Here is a 21,752-nt window from a genome sequence, read left to right as displayed (position 1 = left end):
TTGAGTATCAGGTCCACATTGCGTATCCACTTGATATAATCTTGGTACTGATCCAATATCATGTACTGCTGGTGGTGTGCATGGTCATGCTTGTACTCATTATATTGCATAGGTCATTCCAACGGTATGATTATCACCATAAATGGAGAATAGTGTCTCCCTGTAAGATAGGACAAACAGATAATATCTGAAGTTGTGTGGTCATATCAAGGCTCATGGGCACAACTACCTGAAGGAATATATGAAGGGTAGTCATATCCACTGAATATATGAAGGGTAGCCATATCCGCTGAACTCCAAATTGAAGCGCTCCTACTAAACAGTCTAAAGGAAAGTATCTTATATATTTGGTGTCATATTAGGCATAATTTATGGTACTGTAACCGAACCTCCTGGTTCGGCTGGTATCATATTGTAGCAACTACAAACCGGAGGGTTCATGGTCTCGATATGGTATTTGGCCTAAATCAGAGCAGCGTTTTAAGTGGTTCGGCCTGGTTAGGGTCCCATATCGGTTTAGGGCCTCAGTAATTCGGAGAGAAAGGGCTTTTCTCCCTTTGTTTCAAGGTAAGAGAGGAGAAAGAGAGGAGAGGGAGCGAGTAGGAGAGCGAACAGGAGGTCCAATTTGGGTAAGGGCCTCTTTTTTTCTTTTCTGTTTCCTGTTACATCCCATAAATGGGCAACAAGTGACAAAATATGGGGAAATCATGCCCAAATAAAAGTATATTACATTTTATGTTTTCAATGTTATACTTTGTTAATTTAACATATACCATTGTTATGCCATTCTTTAGGCATGTAGCATAAAAAATTAAAGTACATTGCATTTAAACATCAAAAAAAATCTCAAAAAACTAAATAAAGGTAGCTTAAAATTGTTGAAAATAAAAAATACAATAATATTTTATTTTGGTGTTTTGGTATGGTCTAGTATGGTATCAAATTATCAATACAATAATATCCTATGGGTATGTAGTCCACAAGCGGTATCGCAAACCTTAATACTAGGTACTTTGAGCATTAGAGATGGTCCAATATATTGAAAACCAACTTAGTCTAGAATCACTTGTACTTGAATTGTAATTGGATCCTTGTCGATGCAGATATTGAAGTAAAAGTTACAATTTTACTTGTCATTGTTTCAACTAATTTGTAGAACTTTATTCGTTTGAACTCATAAATTTTCTTGGTCTTCATGTTACCCTTGTCCAACTTTGTAATCTATACTCTTGGTGATACTATTCACTAATTGTCTTCCTCCTCAGCATGCCCAACAAATCAATCTAACTTTCTTGTTATCTATGTTTTTTAGGGGAGTTCTGTTTGTGCTTTGTTGCTGCTCACTTCTCTGTGTAAAACAATTTGCTGAATAATAGTTAATTTATCCTATTATTTGATATATTGAATTATTGATTATGTTGTACCGATCAAATTGTATTGTTTTACTTGTTTTCTTACTTGATAGCATGCATGAGTATTCTCTAATACTAATTTAAAATTGAGAATCCATTTATTTATCTCATTAGCCAGAATCTTCTACCTATGGCAATACAAGCTTCAGAATCTTCCTAGAATCTTGAATCTGCACTCACTTGCTCAATGCTTCTTTACAAAGGCTTTTTTAAATACCTGCTTCCCTGCACCTGCACCTGCACTCAGTTCTGGTAACTAAGTCTTTACCATGTTGATGACAAAGCTGAATCTCGAGATAAAGAAGAAATGCTGACAAAATTCTAGCTTAAGCTTTTTGTTTTTTTAATGTTATTTAGCATTATTTAATATTTACTTATGTTTCTTGTTTTTTTCTATGAAGTAGTAATAGAGTATAATGGCTAATATATCCATTCAACCTTCCCACTAATCTTGCCATATTATCAACTCTTTTCTTCTTTTTATTTCTGGGAAACTATAGTTATGGAAGTTATAGCCTTAATATATTGCTGTATGACTCTTAATGCGCATTCCAACTGCAGATAGAATGCCTGTGATCTTGCGAAATAAGAGCTCCATTGATGTTTGGCTAGAAAAATCTACACCAAAGCTTGAAGCGATCCTTGGGCCATATGAAGATTCTGATCTGGTAAACTCTTTTATACCATATCTGGCATTGGCCTGCACTGTCTTGTGGGAACTTTTTCTGAAGACTTTTGAGGGAAAATCTTTCGTACCTGAGAACAAAAATATGAACTAAACTGTAATATACTTATTGACGTAACGATGATCTTCTTCATCTTTTCTGTTATACATAATCCATGAATGTATTCCTTCAAACTTTTTGTTTGTTGCCATTTTGATTGTTTCTTGTTTACATATACCAAATTCCCAAGATTTATTGATTTCAGTCATATGTTATTAATTTCTTGTACTTGTAACATTGTTTGCTTAGGTTTGGTACCCTGTGACCACTGCAGTCGGTAAACCATCCTTCGACGGCCCTGAGTGCATTAAAGAGGTATTGTTTCTAAGCTTGTATTGATTTAAACTGGTCCTTTTAACTTAATGGCAAGCAAATCCAATTTTTAGTAAGAAAATGTTCCGGAAAACAGCATACACATTTCCAAATTCTAGAAATATTGTAAAATTACTTGAGATTCCTATCAACTGATACGGCTGATGAACTCTCAGACACTTTCTTCATGCATAACAAGGCACTTCTTGTCACCCAGGTGAAAATGTATCTTTCACTAATGGAACTTGAAAAATTGTACAGTAGGGATGAAACTCTATTAAATCAAATGAAATATGTGTTCAGGTTGACCTTTTATATTGTTTGTCATGAGTTGTAATTTTCCTTTTACTGGGTCACCGTCTCTGGGTTGTCTGCTCGTGAAGGATAAATAACTCAAAAAGTGTAGCACTTAAATTACAGCCTACATACAGGAGACTAAAGTAAATCTTATAACAACATAATGTAAATTCTATTTTCTTTGGAGAAAGACATCACTGTAGCACTAAATGAGAAGAATCTTTTCCATAACTTGATAGATATCGGCTTAAGGAGTCTATTTAATATTAGTAGGGTGTTGATTTTGTGTTTCTACAAAAAATTTTAAATGAGAAAGGATGATTCTCTTTGTTCTTTTCATTTTTCTCAAGGCTTTGCTTCTTATTTTCGTGTTGGAATATTTAGATCAACCTATGGTAACTTCTGACTCATATTTTTATATTTCTAACTGGAAATTTTTAATGAGAGAAGATGATTATGGTTCCTCTTCTTCTTCTTTTACAAGAAGGCTTTTCTTCCAACTTATAATAAGTTACTAAGCTAAATAAATTCGAGGATGTATTGTCCATGGGCTCAGCATGCTACACCATATCACCAATAGAGCAAGAGATATGCTTTTGCTTCCTGACCTCTATGAGGTGAATATTGTAGGATCATATCTGTAAAAACTTGAGACCTCACCTGAAAGGGCTAGTTAAAAGATATTGTTTGGGCTCCTTTAGTTTGCTTAAATATCAAAGACCTTGCCAACGCACAATTGATGTGGGAGTAAATATGCTTGTGCAGGTCCTCACATGCTTCCCCTGTTTGCCAGGGAAAAAGTCCAATTGCAAACACCATGATCGACTTATGATCAGTTCCAAAAGGGGCCCATGCTGCAATCTAATATAGCCACATGCGCTAGGGCAGGTTTAGCTTTGATACCATTTTGTAACAATGTAGGACCTCACCTCACCCAAAATGGGCTAGTTAGAAGGTTGTTATTTGGTGTCCTTGGCCCTACATAAGTGCCCAAGACCTCCCAAACATGCACCCAATGGGGGACTGGACACATGTCCATACAGGTCCTCAATCATTTTGTCAGTGCAAAATACATAGTAATCCATCTTAGCCAAGAATCAACAAAATTAAGCATGATATACAACACTTAGAATCTCATTAAATACCAAAAATAAAATTTGGTTTTACGTTTCCTGCCAGCCCTTGTTCATTTAGTTGGCATCCCTTTCTGATTGCAAGTGGTGCATGGTTCAAAGTTCAAACCCTAGTGATGGCATCCCACTGTATTTTCAGAGAAGGTTTTGTTTAAGTTTCCTTATGTATGGTTGAACAATGCCAAAATGGGCATTACTGCTAGGTGTGGGGTGCTGAAATGTATGCTGCATACATATCAATGGGAATTTGTACTAAAAATAATGATGCACAAATCTTAAAGCAAATATAGATCGATATTAGATATTTGGATTCTTCAAGACATTAATTTGGCTTGTGCCTTTATTTTCTTGAATAATTATTCATTTCCTGCCCGTTATATGATTAAGAATGTTTTGGAATATTTGTTTCTTGACATTTTAGAGTTATCAGTCAGGATTAACATGTGTTGCCATTTATATTTCATTGGTAGGTTGAAATTCAATTGTAGGATTGTGGCTATGTAATATATATGTATATACATGCACATACGAGTACATGCATACAGAAGCACATACCTACATATTACATATGTATATATTTAGTCTAGTTGATGGATGCCCATAAAGCAGTTGTCATAATGAATACCAGAGTTATTATTTATGATGTGTCAACATCTGCTTAGTTACTTAAATTAAATATGCTATCATAGAGGCTATGGTGCCAAAAATTACTTTCAAAATATGGGCTTACTCTTCCAAATCCATTTGTTTGGTTCACCACATCTTCCTTTCTTCAGCTTCTTATTGCCATGTCTTGCATCTACCTTGTTCAAATGCACCTTCCATGTTTCCTATATACAGATTTTAGCTACTGATGCATCAGATTATCTTCTTAAGTTATCAAAAGAGTGAATCAGTGAGATATGTGGTTAAGGTGAAATTGTAAAGAGAGAAGGTTGGTGGTCTTTCCTGAAAAATATTAGAATTTTTTGTATTTAGAAGTTTTTATAGATCTAAATTTTATTAATTACACAATCACAACAAGTTATATTATATACTAAAATATCAGCAGTCATGTAATTGAGTGGCCTTGGTGATGTGTTAACCTTTTCATATACGAAAATGTAGGCATAAAAACTGGCAGGGGCAGAGCTACTTCAATTTTTACACCCTCCCTATGCTAACCCCCTATTAAGCCTGATATACATTGTCAACACTTCCCTTGCAGCTTAAGCTTTTTGGGTTCAGGTGCTTAGTTAACATGTATCAAAGGTAAGTTTATAGATCTTTTGAGTTCAAATCCCCCAAATCAGTTAATTGTTAGTTAACCTGGCTGTCATCTTAGTTGTTCCCTTATCTTGTTCATCCCCCCACATGCATGGTCCAACGCACATGAACAGGTTTCTGAGCCTGATTTTTAATATCAACCCATTCCTCAATAGCTTAAGCTCTTGGGTTAAAGTGGTTACTTAAGACCCCTTAGTTGGGAAAAGGGTGTGAAGCTTCTATGGTAAGGCCCTACAGAATCCAACTCATTGTAGTTCCCTTGTATATGGGCTTCATCTCTCCTGATAATGACCATTTGAGTCCCCATTTTTAAGCTTCTATATAAGTTGGGGATGGAGATCCTAAGATCTTGAATCTTGATTTAAGTTGAGTGAGTCCCATTAATTCTCTTACTCTACAGGTCTATTATCTCAATATGCGTTATTTGAAGTAGTATCTAAAACTTGAATCTCACTCTGATGTTCATTTAAGCGTGGAGACATAGAGGTCACCTTATTTTAAAATCTTAATCTCCAGCTTGGGAGGCACTGTTTTTGCTTTTATAGCCTGTATGTCCCATGATCCCATCAATTCTCTTACTCTATATATCAACTATCTCAATCTATTATCTCAAAACTGTTCTTTTGAAACTTGTTTCTCAATGCTCTTCAGAAACATCCAATGTTATTTCAATAGTCTTGAAATATTAGGACTCTTTCCACTCAAAATCTTGAAGCTTTAAGATTCAAAGAATCTCAACAACTCAACCAAGGTCTATGGAAAATAATTTGGACCCTACCACTCTTTGTGTATGTCTGTGTTTCCAACTTAAATTTGAAATTTTGTAGCCTGAGACAGTTCTTTTTCTCATAGTCCCTTGCCCTTGATACCAACTTTCATCCACTCATTTTATGAGAAACTAATACTAGTTTATAGACTCAAGGACAGCAAGGTGGAAGGCAAATGCTAAAAAGTTTCTACATAATAGTTCGGATTCCATCTCTTTTGTCTGCATTGGTGAAACTTGACGTTGATGTCTTATTTCATTTGAGCTTTTCTTTTGGATAAGATGCTTTGAATCATTGTGGGTCATTATGGTAACAACCTTGCCCCAAACAGAATTTTTTTTAGCTCTATTCCCACCCATTGGATGTATTAGGAAAGTTCTTGGAAATAACCTCAATAGTCTTGCATTTAATTCTTACTCCTAAAATCCTAAATGGAAGATTTGGTTTATAAAATGTATTAAATTTTCAGAAAGCAAGAACATTGGTGATTTAGATGCACACTTGCTGTGATCGTCACTCTAAACAATAAGATTGACATAGGGAGTGTATATTAATATTGGGAATGTATTTTTGAATTCCACTACCATAAAGGCGTGGGGCCAATACTAAAAGAGGAGAGGGCTCAGTGGTGTGACTCCCATTGGAGTAAGAACTGATGATTTATTTAAGTTGAATTTGATAGTCTAGCTTCCTTATGGCTTGGGCTGGATAAATCTTGTAAGCTAGCTTAAAACTTCAAGTCCCACATTAGGCAAAAGAATGAATTAAAGCTTGGCTTGTATAGAGATCAGTTTGTTAGCTAGGTTGAAAACCCTTGGCAGCTGGCAGAGCTGCTCTACTCATAATTGGTGCATGAAACTTATATCAAAATGCCCTGTTTGGATACACACGAGAAAATAAATTATAACCTAAAACTCTACAGGGTCAAATTTTGGATTCCAATTGTCAACTTCTCTTTGTTAAATGTATCATGATGATGCTGCTTCGACTCTTTATGGAGTCAAATTTTGTACTATGGTTGCTCAAACCAAGTTGATTTGTTTTTCATTTTTATACTTTCAAATCTACAGATAAAGCTGAAATCTACTGGTGAAAATCCAATGTCCAAGTTCTTCTCGAAGAAAGTCGATAAAAGCCATTCCGAACCAGAACACAAGAAATCATCCAATGAATTTCCACAAACGGATGCTTTCAGCAGTGTCAAAGATGAACTCGATGATGCAGAAATTGGAGAACTCACTAGGGAGGAAAAGAATGGCAAGTCTGATCACTTTGCGCTGGCCAAAAGCGAAACCATTGAATCAGATGTTTGTGGTATTAAACGAGAATTTGAGGAAATGGCAACTAATTCTGTACCTCAGACTGAGACTGCAGTTGTCCTGCCTGCTAGTCCAGCGGAGAAGAAGGGAAAAAGTGTCAAGAGCACTGGTGATAGACAAGCATCGCTGCTTTCTTATTTTGGTAAAAGATAGAGCTTATTGCATCCGCACTAGCTCTTTTCGTTTTTCTGTGTATGTTTCTGTTGCATGTCTCATATGAAATGGAAGTCTTTTAGTTTATGGTGTGAATCTTCCATTGCTTTTATAACAACTTGACCACTCATGGATGCTTTTTGTTGTTGTAACTGCCGCTAGGGCATGCTTATCATACTTGTAAAGTTGATCTAACCAAAGAAAAAATTAACAGAAAATCTGATTTGATATATGGACATGTGATCAGCTCACTGAGTTGTTGATTACTTTCAGTCGGATTAAAGTAAAACTGCTTTAGAAACAACATCCAAATTCATTGCACATTCTTCATTTCATATGATAATGGTTCCTCAGACAAAGGTGGAACCATTCATAAGATCTGCACATTTTTATTGTCTTTTACAGCTTCGGGCGTTTAATTTGGTTTCATCCCATACAGAGTTGTGGTTATGCATGTCAGATCATCGCCATTCTATCAGCAATGCGAAATTAGTATAAACCAAGTCATCAGGACTTTAGGTCAGGCTTTGAATGCCAATTGAACACCAGAAATAAAAAAACAATGTGTACTTGGGGAGTGGAATTAAGCACAGAGTAGCTGCCCCAGGTCTCAACCCCTCACCATCCAAGCTTTTTACAATTGCACCCAGCAATGACCCTTATCTTTAGTTGATACCTATTCCTAAATTTGATGCCTGAAATTCAGACTGCAAAATATTGAACAATAGTGGTATTGCCTTTTATGGATGGTGTTCTTGGTATCCTTTTCTTCAGGAAGAGAAGGAATCACAGGATACCGAATAAAGTATGTGATAAGGACAATAGGAAGCTTCTAAATGAATTCAGATAGCTAGAGCTACAAAGAGAAAATTAACAAAAATAGTTTAAGATCATAAACCTACTTATACACTAATTTCTTTTAAAAATAGCATGTGCCAGAAGGAAAAATAGCCGATGGACCTGCTACCAGCATATCATGTCACTAATTTTATAGTTCATAAGCATCCTTAAGAAAATTATAAGTCATATAATTATAAATAAATGACAATTTTTAATATGAATTTAAATATAATCGCAAGATTGTTAAGCAAAGAAATAAATGAGAATAATTCAAAAGTACTTCAAATTTGAACAGTATGATTACCGCAATACCCATCATCATCAGTGCAACTAGTAACCATTGAAAGCAATAGGTGATACCTCCATCATCCATGATAAAGAAACAAATAGAATAATCCCTTCAGTGAGTTCAACTGAACAAAGATGATTGTTTGTCAGTTGGTGGATTCCATATCATCTTGTTAGGATATGGCCTAATAACTTAGATGCTACGCCCTAGCACCCTACAAGATTCCGACATAACTGTCTACGATCCTATCTCTATATAAAGAGGTAACGAGGAGATTCTTAGTTAAGTCTAACTTTGAGCAAGTCTGACTTCAAAGTAAAAAATCTTGTGTCTATTCTCTTTCTTTCTCCTTCGGCTATTTTCTAAATTTTTGTTGACTTAATCATAGGAGAGGGTTCCCTGTCGGACACACTCCGACGAGTGGACATTTTTTGTAGGTCCATCGGCTATCACGAGCGGCCTACACCACTCAACGTGCTTGATCGACCTTTGGATATATTGTCCATTGGGGTTTAGTGGCAACAGATTGGTGCACTAGGTAGGGGGAGAAATCAACTCCGAGGACTCATTTGGTTCGCGGAAAGTGGAGGGGCGAAGAGGCAATTCATAGGAAGTAGAGAGAGGGCTTTTTGCTTGGTTGGAGTTTTAAAAGAAGAGAGAATAAAAAAACTCTTCTTATGAAAAATTACTTCCTATATTTTATAAAAAGTAAAAATCCATGGGGAGTGGATTTTGCAACTTTCTATGGGATAGAAAGTTGTGGTACTTTTTTCTTTTCCAAAATATCCTTTTAAGATCTATGGCTAAGATTTTACAAAATATCATGGATGGTTGGATGAAATACTAAATAGTGATAATATAATATTATATTAATATTATCATAATATTTATATGAATATAATATAATATTTATATTAATATTATAATATTTATTATATTTTAATATTTATACTAATATAATATTTTTATTAATATTATATAGTATTTATCTTAATATATTAATATTTATATTAATGTAATATTATATCTAATATTATATCTATTAAGATATTAATAAATTTATTATATTAAAATATTGATATTGTATTAACATAATATGATATATATTAATATTATGTTAATATAATAAACTATTATAATATATTAATATTATTTTTATATTAATATAAATATAATATTATTATTTATATAAAGTTTTGGAGTGAAAATATATGGCCTTATATCTATTAAGGGTATAATAGATATTCTATATAATCTTTTCAGAAAAATAGATACTAAATCAAATATATCAAAATTTTATTTTCAGAAAGTAACTTTTTGGGAAGAAAAATTCTTCCCACGAACTAAACGAGTCTTGAAGGAGGAAATGGTGAGGACATGAGCGTAAAATGCTTCGGTTAGTTCCCATCGACGTTCATCATGATGGGATGAATGACCAATCCCATAAGTCAAGCCTGATCCTGCTATCTTGTCATAGTGGTGGGCCAACAATAATTTGCTATTTTGGTACAACAAATACAAACCTTTACGGCCACCATCCAAAGTTTTTAGCCGACAGCGGAGAAGCAGCAGCCATAGGAGTAGGATCCATATGATGCTCCATCTTAGCATAACTGACGATCTTCTCGACATAATTCAAGACAACAACAGCCTACTTGACAGTCTTACCGCTCGGTGTTAGATGTATGCCTTAGAAGCTAATCAGGCTGATGCATATATTTACTCTAGGATATAATTTTATATTTAATATTTTTATTATTAAAAAAATTAGATTATTTATTCTATTCATGTATGCATGTGTCTATGAATTGTCCAAAGAATTAATAGGATGATGACACATTCTCAAGAGTTGAGAATTTGAGATATGTGTCATTGATAATTAATTTCTAGACTATTCCCGATTGATGGATTATCATGGAGATAGTGGTTGATTCGGATAGATTGGTGTATAAATTTTTTTCCTATTAGGGTAGACGAGTCTCGAGTCTATAGTGTGGGGATACTGGAGTAAGAATATAGGTATTTATTAGAGAACAAAGGTGTTAGATGTATGCCCTAGAAACCAATCGGACTGACACATTAATTTTTTCTAGGACATAATTTTATACTTGATCTAATTAGTTTGGATAGTAAATTTTATTTATGTAGTGTATGTGTTCATGAATCATCCAAGAAATTAATAGATGATGACATATATTCTCAAGAGTTAAAAATTTGAGGCATGTGTCATTGATGGTTAATTCTTAAATTACTTTCGATCAAAAGATCATCACGGAGATGGTGATTGTCTGATAAGATTGTTGCACGGATCACTTTTCTTAAGATAGACGAGTCTCAAATTTACAGTGTAGGGATACTGGAGCGAGAGTGCAGTTATTTGTTATAGTGTGGGGATACGTGTGGGGATACCGAGTATGACCAACATGAAAAATCACTTGGATATCTACTCACTTGTCAGTGACATTCTTGATGCTGTAGTCGTGTGAGTGATTCTTAAACTTATGGTGCCTCGACTGTTCACAATGAAGTTGCTGTAGTTTGATTGCACCATAACTCGATCTCTTAGTCATATGGAATCCTAAGGTATATGTTGGCTGCAGTAGGTTTATTGTAAGAATAGGATGTGCACTAAGATGGAATCTATAAATCTTAGTAGTAAAGTAGTCCTATGTGATTTATGAGATTGAGTTCGGAAGACCATGGTCAGGACAGTATGAATGATGAAAAAAAAATTTCATCAGATTTCACAAATGAACTGAAGTCGATCAAATCTTACATATGATAGATGATAGGATTTGACAAGTTTTCATGACCTCTATCTTTTCAAGACTTATGATAAAAGAATTGAATCACACGGTAACTACACTTAGAGGTTCATCATTCTGTTCTGCTGGATTGCCACTATATATTGCTAAAGATATCACTGGTAGATTGTGGGATTAGTGAAAATTATTTTGATGATCAATAATTTTCGATTGGAGAGTTAAAATTATTTCAATCCATTGAAAGGAGTTTTAATGATATTTTGATGGAGATCAAAATATTTCTCATTACCAGACAAAATAGAATCTATGGGGTCACACATAAAGAGATCCTGATCGATCGATCTGTTGAATCACAATTTTGAATCTTAAATCGTAAGTGGTCTCAATTATCAATCTAATTGATGATTGGATTTACATGTAAAAATTATATAAGGTACTAAGTGTTAGTAAGTTATAGGAGGACTAAATTATAATTATTATAAATTATTTGATTTCATCAAATATATGAATTAGGTTCTAATCAAATTAAATTTGATTAATTTTGATTTGAGTTTGACTCAAATTAGATTTCATAGGTCTAATGAGATTAGACCTAATAAATATTTGATCCAAACCTATCTTGATTAGGTTTGACCTAATCTTTAGTCATGTTTGATTTGGATACGATCTTAGTCAATTTAAATCAAATTTAATTTGACTTGATATGGTTTGGATTTGACTTGGATTGAGTTTTATTAGTCTAATGGGATTGGACTTAATTTATATTGAAACCTAATCTAAGTTGGACTCCAAATATGATTTGGATTTGAACCCAAACCACCCCTTAACCAAATCCAAAGAGGAGATTAAGCCATAGAAGGACTCTTCCTTATTTGGTGCCTCTCATAGCTTTTTAGTGTGGAAACAAAGATAGCGTGAGAGCTTGGGGCATGGAGAATATTTAAAGAAGGGTGGGGCGGCAATTCTTGCTAGAGTCTAATCCTTCTTGGACTCTTCAAACCCTAACTAACCCCAATCCCTTTAGTTTAAATCGAAGAAAGTTGTGGGCGGCTCTAGATGGATAAAAGCAAGAGTTTTTGATGCCACAAAAGGAGAGGGAGTGAGATGAGGGATGCCGGAGTGGTTATGGCACGTGGAAAGGGAGTTTAACATGAAGATGGTGAAGCGAAAATTCAATGCAGGGGCAAAATGATAATTTTAAAACTTTTTCAAAATTACTATTTTACAATGAAATTATTAATTAATCTCATTAATTAATACTAATTAACCCTATACTAGGATCTAAATATGATACAACAGCATGCATTTAAATTTGAAATTCAAATTTGAAACAGTAAACTTTTTACTGTACTGTGTTCAGAACATATTACCTTTTGCGGGTAGTCGATCACCGCAATCTGATCACCGTTAAGGGGCTCTGATCATCACATCGTAGCCATACTAGTGTCTGGCCTCTGCGAATCGTCCACACGAAGCTCCCGTCTGATCGGCTCCTCACGAATGCTAGTTCGTGATTTCACCCTTTTGATGGCTGATGTTGATCGAACTCCTTCGATCGATGTGTGCCGACTCCTCGGATGCTCTGGATCATCTACACGGTTGGTTGAGAGGCTGATAGATCTCTTCCTAAAATTTGGTGGACTCACGACACTCGTGGCACACCAATCTCACTTCTCGAACCCTAGGTAGAAACCCTAGGGTACACACCAAAAACCCTGCGCCCAATTTTCTTTCTTTTTCTCTCGGAAGGTTTTGGACCTTCACCTCACGCACAAGGCTTCCTCACGCCCCACTTTCTTTTTCAGAATTTTTCTACGCATGCCCCAGCTCCCTATCTCTTTTAAAACAGTTCAAAACGTGTCTTATCCGCGTGAGAGGATAAAGATAAGTGGTTACACATTTGAATTCAAATCAAATTTGAATTCAAATGAAAACCAACTCATCCCTATCCACTTATGGCGTGAGAAGAGAAGGGCATGGACTCTTTGTGCGTGGAAAGGTTTCACGAGAAACTCTTTCTTGTGTGAATTATGTGGCGCACAAGATGGATAAGCTTGAAGGCAAAAGAAATAAGTTATCCATTCAAATTCAAACACGCTTTGAATTTGAATGGTTAACTAATCAGCTTTATCCATCCATATAGTGCACAAAAGTGGGCGTGAGAAGGGCTTTGCGTGAGAAAAAATTCATGAGAAGTTTTTCTCGTGAATTCAAATGGGTGCAGAGATTTAAGGTGGTGCAGGGATTCAAATTTGAATGGTGGTTTGATCTTAATTGAACCAACCTAATCAAAATAGGTTAAGCACAATTAGACTAAATTAAATCTAACTTAATTAGGCTTAATTAGGCTTAATAAAATTCTAATCAAATCAGAAATTGACTAAGCCCAACCCCTGATCAAATCAGGGACCAAACCATCTCGACGATTAGGTCAACTCTTAACCTAATCGGGTCAAACCCAACTGAATCCAATTCAATTGGACTTGATCCAAGAATAATTACTCAATCAAATTGAGTTAATTAGTGATCAAATCACTAATAAAATCTCTCATAATTATTGAGTCCAAATTCGATGGGCAATCGGGTATCAAAGTCCATCAATATGAAACCTTGATCGAAGAGTTCAAATTTCAAATTCAAAATTTAAAATTTAAAATTTTGACCCCAGTACCCAAAATGTGTGGAACTCATGATCAGAGAATCCTAATTCTCAATCATAGAGTCCCAGACACATAAGACTCATAATCAGCCATCAGATCAGAAAGGAACCTCTAATGTGTGTGACCCTGCAGGTTCAAACCTAAGCCGGTAGCACAGGAACCAATTCCTGTACTAATCGAAGTGACCATCTAGCAATGGTACCCGATGATTGGATAGGTCAAATAGTCGCAATCGCAACATTCAGAATCTACGTGAATATGGTTACCGTATAATTCATCCCTTTTGACCCCTGTGTTTAGGACGACTCAGGGTTAAACTGTCAACCCTGATGAGATCATCTGAATCGTGCTCAACTCAATTAGTCCTGTGACTCCTCACTAGGACTATCCTAGCCAAAGTTTTGCTAAATTGAAACACGACTGTACACAACTCCTAAACTGGAGTGGTCAATCCCATCTTGACACACGCACCGATAAGTCAAGTACTTGACTACACCCAGCAGCCTTCCGTCACTGAATTAGAAATTCAGGTAGTCCAGTGCCTAGTGTAGTGAGTTGCTTGCAAGTCACCGTGACGGTCTCAGGTCGGAGGGACATTTATACCCATATCCCATCGGAGTAAATCTTGACAGCAGAAATAGCTCCGGAGTCGGTCACGTTCAGTGCAGATGTACCATTACATCTCACCTGTATGCCATACCAGTGTCTCCACACTCCTTGGTTATGAGGACAACCAACCCATATGGCACACAACGACCTATGCTCGATAAATGTTGTCGTCCTTGGTAACAACGTATCATTTGGTCGCGAACAGGTTTAAGGACTAAGCGACAAATCCTCCTTTGTCGAGTCTAAATAGTCCTAAGGACTTCACCACAACACAGGAGTTTATTAGAAGATGAAATATTTGTGATGAAAAAATATCAAAATAATTTTTATTTATTTATAATTCATATACTAATACAAAAGGAGCACAACTGTCAACAGGCTGACGATTGGCTTTGGGACACTATTCCCAACAGATGGGATGCCTCCTCTTCCAATCTATTCTTTCTTACAACCAAGTTGTTGGTTGAAGGTAACTCTCCCTCTCTCTCCTATGTCCAAAGGTTGGACATGTCTCCATCTTCCCCTCTCCCAAATATATCCAAGAGTTGGACATTAAAATTAGATTTGATCTGATTTTTTTTCTCTTATTTGGTCCATGAGATGGATAAATAAATTCTCCCAACGATGTCCAAGAGTTGGATATGATTAAAATCAGATTTGATCTGATTTTAACCTCTTCCTCTGTCCTAAAGATGTTCAAGAGTTGGACATGGTTAAATCAGATTTGATTTGATTTAATTTTTTTGATCCATGAAATGGACGGTTCTCATCTACCTTTTCTAGATCTAGTCCAAGAGTTGGACAAGAAGGAAGAAGAAAGAGATTTGATCTCTTGTCTTCTTCAATAGATCTTTGATTTTCTCTTGAGAAGAGAAAAGTAAAAAAAAAATCAGATGTAATTTGATTTCACCATCCTCCTATTGATCTAATTGATTCTCTTGAGAAGAGAATCAAAAGATCAAACTGATTCGATAATCTAGGGAGCGATCTCTGCAAGAAAGCTAGCACCCCAGTGAGATCGAGTCTTCCTGATCAGATCAGTCTCAATGGATACTTATAGAGGTCGAATGCATGTGCAGCTCTATAGAAACTTCATCAGATTACCATGGACCATCGGATTGTGGTGAAGATCTACCCACACAAAGATAAAATTTTAAATCTGATTTTTATTTTTCAACATCTTAATTTCAACATGTGAACGCTCCTAGCATATATAAATTAGATCTATATTTTGTGCATGTTAGACTTAAAATAATTTTAAATCTAGGTCAATTTTATTTTCACTATGTTCATAATTTTTAAAAGTTAAAAAGCTGCATGTTCTGATCTCTGCATGCATATCCCAGAAGTCAGACTTTCTTCAAGTGGTATCAGAGCCATGAATTTTGTTAAACATGCATATTCTTAAGATCTGAAAATCAGATCTTTAGATCTAATAAACTAGATTTGATCTAATTTAAATATACATGAGATGCATTAGACCTAAATTATACATGAGATGTATATGCATATGTGATATGTATAGATTTGAAAATCAAATTTTTAGATCTGAAAATTGGATTTAGTAAATTAGATTAGATCTAATTTAAATATATGTGATGTATTACATTTTGTTTATATATGAGATATATAATTTATATGCATATGTGATATATGTAGATGTAGTTATGTATGAGATACATAATTTGATTTGACATTGCATGAGATGCATGTTATGAGATGAAATTATACATGAGATGTATGATTGATAAAACCTATTTTTGATTAGATTTAAATTGGTCAGATTAATCAAAATCATCTTGACAGAAGGTTGTCCATTATGCTAAATGGTTGTCCTAGAATGATATGAAATGTGACTCTTTAATTTAAAACCCTAGATTCATGTATGAGATACATAACTAAATATTTAGATATGAAAGTAGTTTCGATATCTAAACTATCTCATGTTCATAATGCACCTAATTAAAGAACTAAAATTAAAAATTTAAGATCTTAATCTTAAGTATAAAATATGAGAGTTTGGGCTTGGATAGTTCAATTTGATCTAGTAATTTGATTACTTTTGATAATCGATTTGTACATGATAGAACTCAATCAAGATGAGCGGTTGACCTAACTCAATCAAGAGTTGATTAGGATTAGATTAAGAGTGCTCAAGATCAATCCAATAGTTGAAGATTGGTCATATCGATTAATGGCCTTATATTGGATCAATTAACTCCAAGTTCTGATTTGGCTCAGTGGCTCGAGCCTGAGTTATACAAGCTAACTTATTCAAAATTGATTGACCTATTGGTGTCTAAGAAAAGTGGTTTAAAGAGAGGTGGTTATTTAATTAGTTCTGTTCACTGATCTAGCTAATTTATTGATGTCTAAGAAAAGCAATAGGGAGACCTCCATCGATCTTATACTTATCTGGCCAATTTGGTTGATTAGTCTTGACGTGGTTGCTTGATGATTTGAGCTAGCCTATGCCCTTAGGATTAGTCATAATAGTTATGACTAATTAGGATTAGATCCATTGTAATTGTGGATTTACATGAGATGTAAATTAACAATTAAAGCATTAAAGAGACCTATATTAAAACCTCCTCAATAATATTAAGTCGAGGGATTTTTCACTATTGTAGAGTGCCGTGCCCTCTCTGATGTTGATTGTTCTCAGGTGGATACAGTGGGTTAGTTGCATCAGGAGAAAAGCAACCACTCTATATGCAGGATGGAAATGGGGTTGGGCCCCAGATTTGTCAGGTGAGGGTCCAATGATGGCTTCACTCATGCTCAATGATGGATTTGACTCAACTAAGGACTGAGACCAAGATCCATTAGGTGAGGTCTCAGGACTTAGAGACTAAGTCTGTTGTAATTTGCTTAAGAAGTATTGGGCAAGAGTTTCCAACTCATTAGTTGATACATTTACCAAGATCTGTTAAATGAGATAGTGTGGCAATTGGTGAGACCACAGTACCCGCTAGAACTCCTAACTCATAATGGGGTTGAAGGAAAAATTCTTCCGATCTGATCGAATCGTTAGAGTGCATCTGAAAATTCTTTTTATTCTATTAATTTATAATCTTTATAAATTATCTGAATTACAGTGGAATAGGAATTAAATTTTTAGGAGGTTGCTCGAATCTGATACCTGATAAACACTTAATTTAAGTATTTTAAATTAAAAAAATTATATTTAATTTATCTTATTTATTAAGAATTTGATGTTTCTTTCTATGTTTTACAGGAAAGGTGATCGCCGATACAAAGAGTCCAATTCATAGATCAAAAAGACTCAAGTTTGAAGAAAATTGGATTTAAAATAAAATTAAAATAAAAGAAAGACGCATCCGGTATTATAGAAAATGAAGATACTATGCAAGGAATCTAAAAAGGATATAGATGTCATTATGAAGAAACTTTTGTTTCTTTTTGGAATATAAAAAAAAGGTTCACGTGAATTTTTTGGTTTTGGGCAGTTTCACGTGGATTTGGGCGTGTGAATAAGGCTCTGGGCGGTTTGATCTGAAATTCAAAACAAAAGGAAGCTGGCGTGGACGCAGGGATGCGGTTTGGACGCAGCGCACGGACGCGGACGCGGGAAGCTGACGCGGTTTGGACGCAGGGCGCGGACGCGGGACGCGGCTCACGCGGGTGTGGGCGCACTGCAACATGTTCAAAATAAGGAAAAAAATAATATTTAGAAATATTTTGAAAGATTTATATTTTTTTAGTCCCACATCGGAAAATCATGTAAAACTTCTCCCTCCTAATACTTATAAAAAGACTTTTGTACTCTCATTGGGGGGGAGCCCAGAAATTCTTCTAGAGCCTTGCATAGAGGAATAGAAAGGGACTACTTCATGAGCAGCTAGGCTAGCAGTCTCGGGAGTGGAGAAGAAATTTTGTAACAACACAGAGATGGTTTATTGTTCTAAACTTTTCTGTATTTCTTTATATGCAATAAAGATTATGCTTTTTATTTAAATTGTCATGAGTTCTTTATTTGCTCCCTATCATATGCTTTTATTTATGCTTTCTTGTTAGATTAATATTAGGAACAACTTTTACTTTCCGGAGACGCGTCGTGATCTACGGATACGGGGCGTGCCGAGGAAAGAAGAGTTGGTTACCTAGTACTTTCCGGAGACGCGCCGTGATCTACGGGTACGGAGCGTGCCGAGGAAAGACAGATATTTTTCCTAAGATTAATCACATCTATTTAGTTAAAAAAGAGATACAACTCTGCTAGTGCAAATTAATTCAAAACTCCCGAGCTCTTTATTTTTTAATTACCTCAATTTTACGATAATTTATTTTCTAAATCAAAAACAACGCTTCTTTCTTTTACCTTGCAATTTCAACTTAGTCCAAGGTCCCTGAGGATACGATCTCGACTCATCCTACCTACGTAGTGAGTAGAGTTATTTTTGGTGCTATCAACGACTACGCATCAAATTTTGGCGCCGTTGCCGGGGATCTTGGCACGGTTGAAAAAAAAAAATTTTTTTTTTAAAATTTAAAAAAAAAATAAATAAATGCTTTTCAGTTTCTATTTCTCGCTCTAATTTTTTTTTCAGTGCTTTCTAACTAGATAATCTTATTTGCATAATTACATAATTATCTTGCATAAATATTTTACTACTTTTTAATCTTAGAAATTTTTCTGCTTAGAATAATTTGCTACTTTTCATAGCCCAGTAATTTATTGCTTTTTAGACTTAATCACTTAAATTTATTTTCTTGCAAAACAAAAAAAAAAAATTAAAAAAAATATACAACAAGATAAAATTATATATATATAAAAAAAAAAACCACTGACATTTCATAACACTTAACTAAAATAGCGTAACCTCAAATATAAAAATTTCTAACCTGATTGGACACTTTGTTTCTTTGCATTGCATCTCCATAATTGATCTTAAGGGCAATAACCCATTAACCAGATAAGGTGGGGATTTGATCACCCTTCCTTGGCCCACAAATCACTCCCTTGCATTTGCATAACCTAGACCTTAATTTAAAATCAACTAGACGTCAACCCTAGAAATTTCGAGCTCAATAGGATAAGAAAGCTCTAGAGTTGAACCGAGTGCGGATTGGTTAATTGCTCGGTGTCTAAGGCAAGTGGTTAAAGAAAGTGGTTTTCAATTGGTTCCGTTGACTGACCTGGCCAACTTAGTTGGTGTCTAAGGAAAGCACGAGCAGGGAACCTCCCACATCTTACGCTTACCTGGCCGAGTCAGTTAGTCAGTCTTGAGCTTGGAGTGCTCAAAAGCAATCTTGAAAGTTAGGAGCTGTCTAGATCTAAGTTAACCTTAGGATAGAGAGTCTATGATTGTTTAAGTTGATTGCAATTAACATCTAAACATTAATTAATTTCTCCCTTTTCATAGATTTAAGATTCTTAGGTTCTTCTCTTTAGATTTTCTTCATTCTTTTCTCACTTTATTATAAAAATATATATTATAAAAAATTAAAAAAAAAAATTAAAAAAAAAAAAAAATTCTGTGTGTGCTCTACAGTATAATTGTAAGGTGTATGCTTGGCCGTAGATCGTTACGACCAGAAATCTAACCTTTTGATCCAGAAATAGAAAGAACCTTCAGAGCCAACAGACATAAAAAGATGGACCGAAATCAGGAGAATGATCCACCCAAGCAATTGAAGGAGTACTTTACTCCTTCCACATATACCTACTCTCCTTGTATTCAAGTACCCCCTGTGGAGGCCACTCAATATGAAATTAAGTCAAGTATCATCCAAATGTTACCTTCATTTTATGGACTTAGTAATGAAGACCCTTATAAACATCTTGAGGAATTTCTTGAAATATGCTCAACTGTCAAAATTCACAACTTCTCCGATGATGCTCTTAGGTTGAAATTATTCCCTTTTTCACTTAAGGACAAAGCCAAATACTGGCTACATACTTTGGATTCCATGACTATATCAACCTGGGACCAGCTGCAAGGAGAGTTTCTCAAGAAATATTTTTCCATAGGAAAAACGAATCAAATAAGGAAAGCCATAACTAGTTTTTCCCAATTAGATGGAGAAATGTTTCATGAAACATGGGAGAGATTAAAAGACCTTATTAGAAAATGTCCCCACCATGCTGTACCCAAGTGGCAGTTAATCCAATGTTTTTATGATGGGTTCTCTGAAAGACATCGACAAATGGTCGATGCATCATGCGGTGGGAATTTATGCTGAAAAGTGAGGATGAGGCATGGCAACTGTTTGAAATTTTAAGTGAAAATTCATTACATCATATGTCTGCCTCTATTAGAGATAAACCCATGTTAAACTCAAAAAGAGGTGGAATATATGAAATAGGAAATGCCATAGATATCCATCAAAAGGTAGATGAACTGTCCCAAAAATTAGATCGTCTTCTAAACACTGGACAATCCCCGATTCCACCTAATCCAATCCAAGAAGTTTGTGCATTGTGTGCAAGTCCAAACCATTTTGTTAGTGAATGCCCAGCCGCACCCCAATTTCCTGAGTTTGTGCACGAGCAGGTTCAGCAAGTCCAACAAGCTCGCAGACCAGGAAACGATCCATATTCGAACACTTATAACCCCGGCTGGAGAAATCATCCAAATTTTTCCTGGAGACCACAACCAGTGGTTGGTCCTGCCACATCTCGACCTCAATATCAGGATCCAACATATAGGCATGGACCATACCAGCAATTTCAAAATGTTCTTCAACCGTCTACTACTGGTCACAGTTCATCTTTTGAGAAAAAAGTCCTGAAAGACTAGAAAGATTAGAAGTCAACACTCAGATCCTTAACTCCCACACACAATCCATTGCTAAGCTAGAGACCCAAATAGGTCAACTAGCGACTGCATTCAGTAGGAGGGAAGAAGAAAATTACCTAGCCAATCTGAAGCAACCCAAGAGGGCAATTTGTGATTGAGAATTATAATACCCCAGAAGCTTTTTCTGAACATGCCAAATCAATCATGACTCTGAGAAGTGGGAAGGTCATTGAACACACTAGTAAAACCAATGAGACTGACCCTAAACCTCTAACCAATCCAAATCACCCAAGAACAAGGAGGACCTGAAAATAGAGAAGGAACCAACTGCACCGGAATCATCTTACTTACCTAAAACCCCATTTTCGGATGCCCTGAAAGCCCCTATTCCTGCAGATAAGAAGGGAGGAAAACTCGATGAGATGTTGGAATTGTTTAAGC

At 35.3% G+C, this 21,752-nt stretch overlaps 1 protein-coding gene and 1 non-coding gene across 3 annotated transcripts in view; one reads left to right on the top strand and one right to left on the bottom strand.

Moving 5' to 3' along the window:
• The window catches only part of LOC105035553 (uncharacterized), an 81,514-nt gene extending 73,864 nt beyond the window's left edge, over window positions 1-7,650 (top strand). For both annotated transcript variants that reach the window (XM_029261984.2, XM_010911145.4), the window contains 3 exons: window positions 1,974-2,080; window positions 2,387-2,452; window positions 6,983-7,650. In XM_029261984.2, the coding sequence (XP_029117817.1) occupies window positions 1,974-2,080; window positions 2,387-2,452; window positions 6,983-7,384 (575 nt within the window). In that variant the 3' untranslated portion in view covers window positions 7,385-7,650. The remainder of the gene's footprint in view (window positions 1-1,973; window positions 2,081-2,386; window positions 2,453-6,982) is intronic.
• A 12,903-nt stretch (window positions 7,651-20,553) lies between these two features.
• Window positions 20,554-20,659, bottom strand: LOC140851870 (small nucleolar RNA R71). Its single transcript, XR_012134627.1, has one exon. It is a non-coding gene; the product is annotated as a small nucleolar RNA R71 (small nucleolar RNA).
• Window positions 20,660-21,752: the final 1,093 nt, after the last annotated feature.

Source organism: Elaeis guineensis, chromosome 9 (assembly GCF_000442705.2).
Source record: "Elaeis guineensis isolate ETL-2024a chromosome 9, EG11, whole genome shotgun sequence".
Lineage (NCBI taxonomy): Eukaryota > Viridiplantae > Streptophyta > Magnoliopsida > Arecales > Arecaceae > Elaeis > Elaeis guineensis.
Note: the sequence above shows the minus strand (reverse complement) of the source record. Positions and strands in the feature narration are given on the sequence as shown.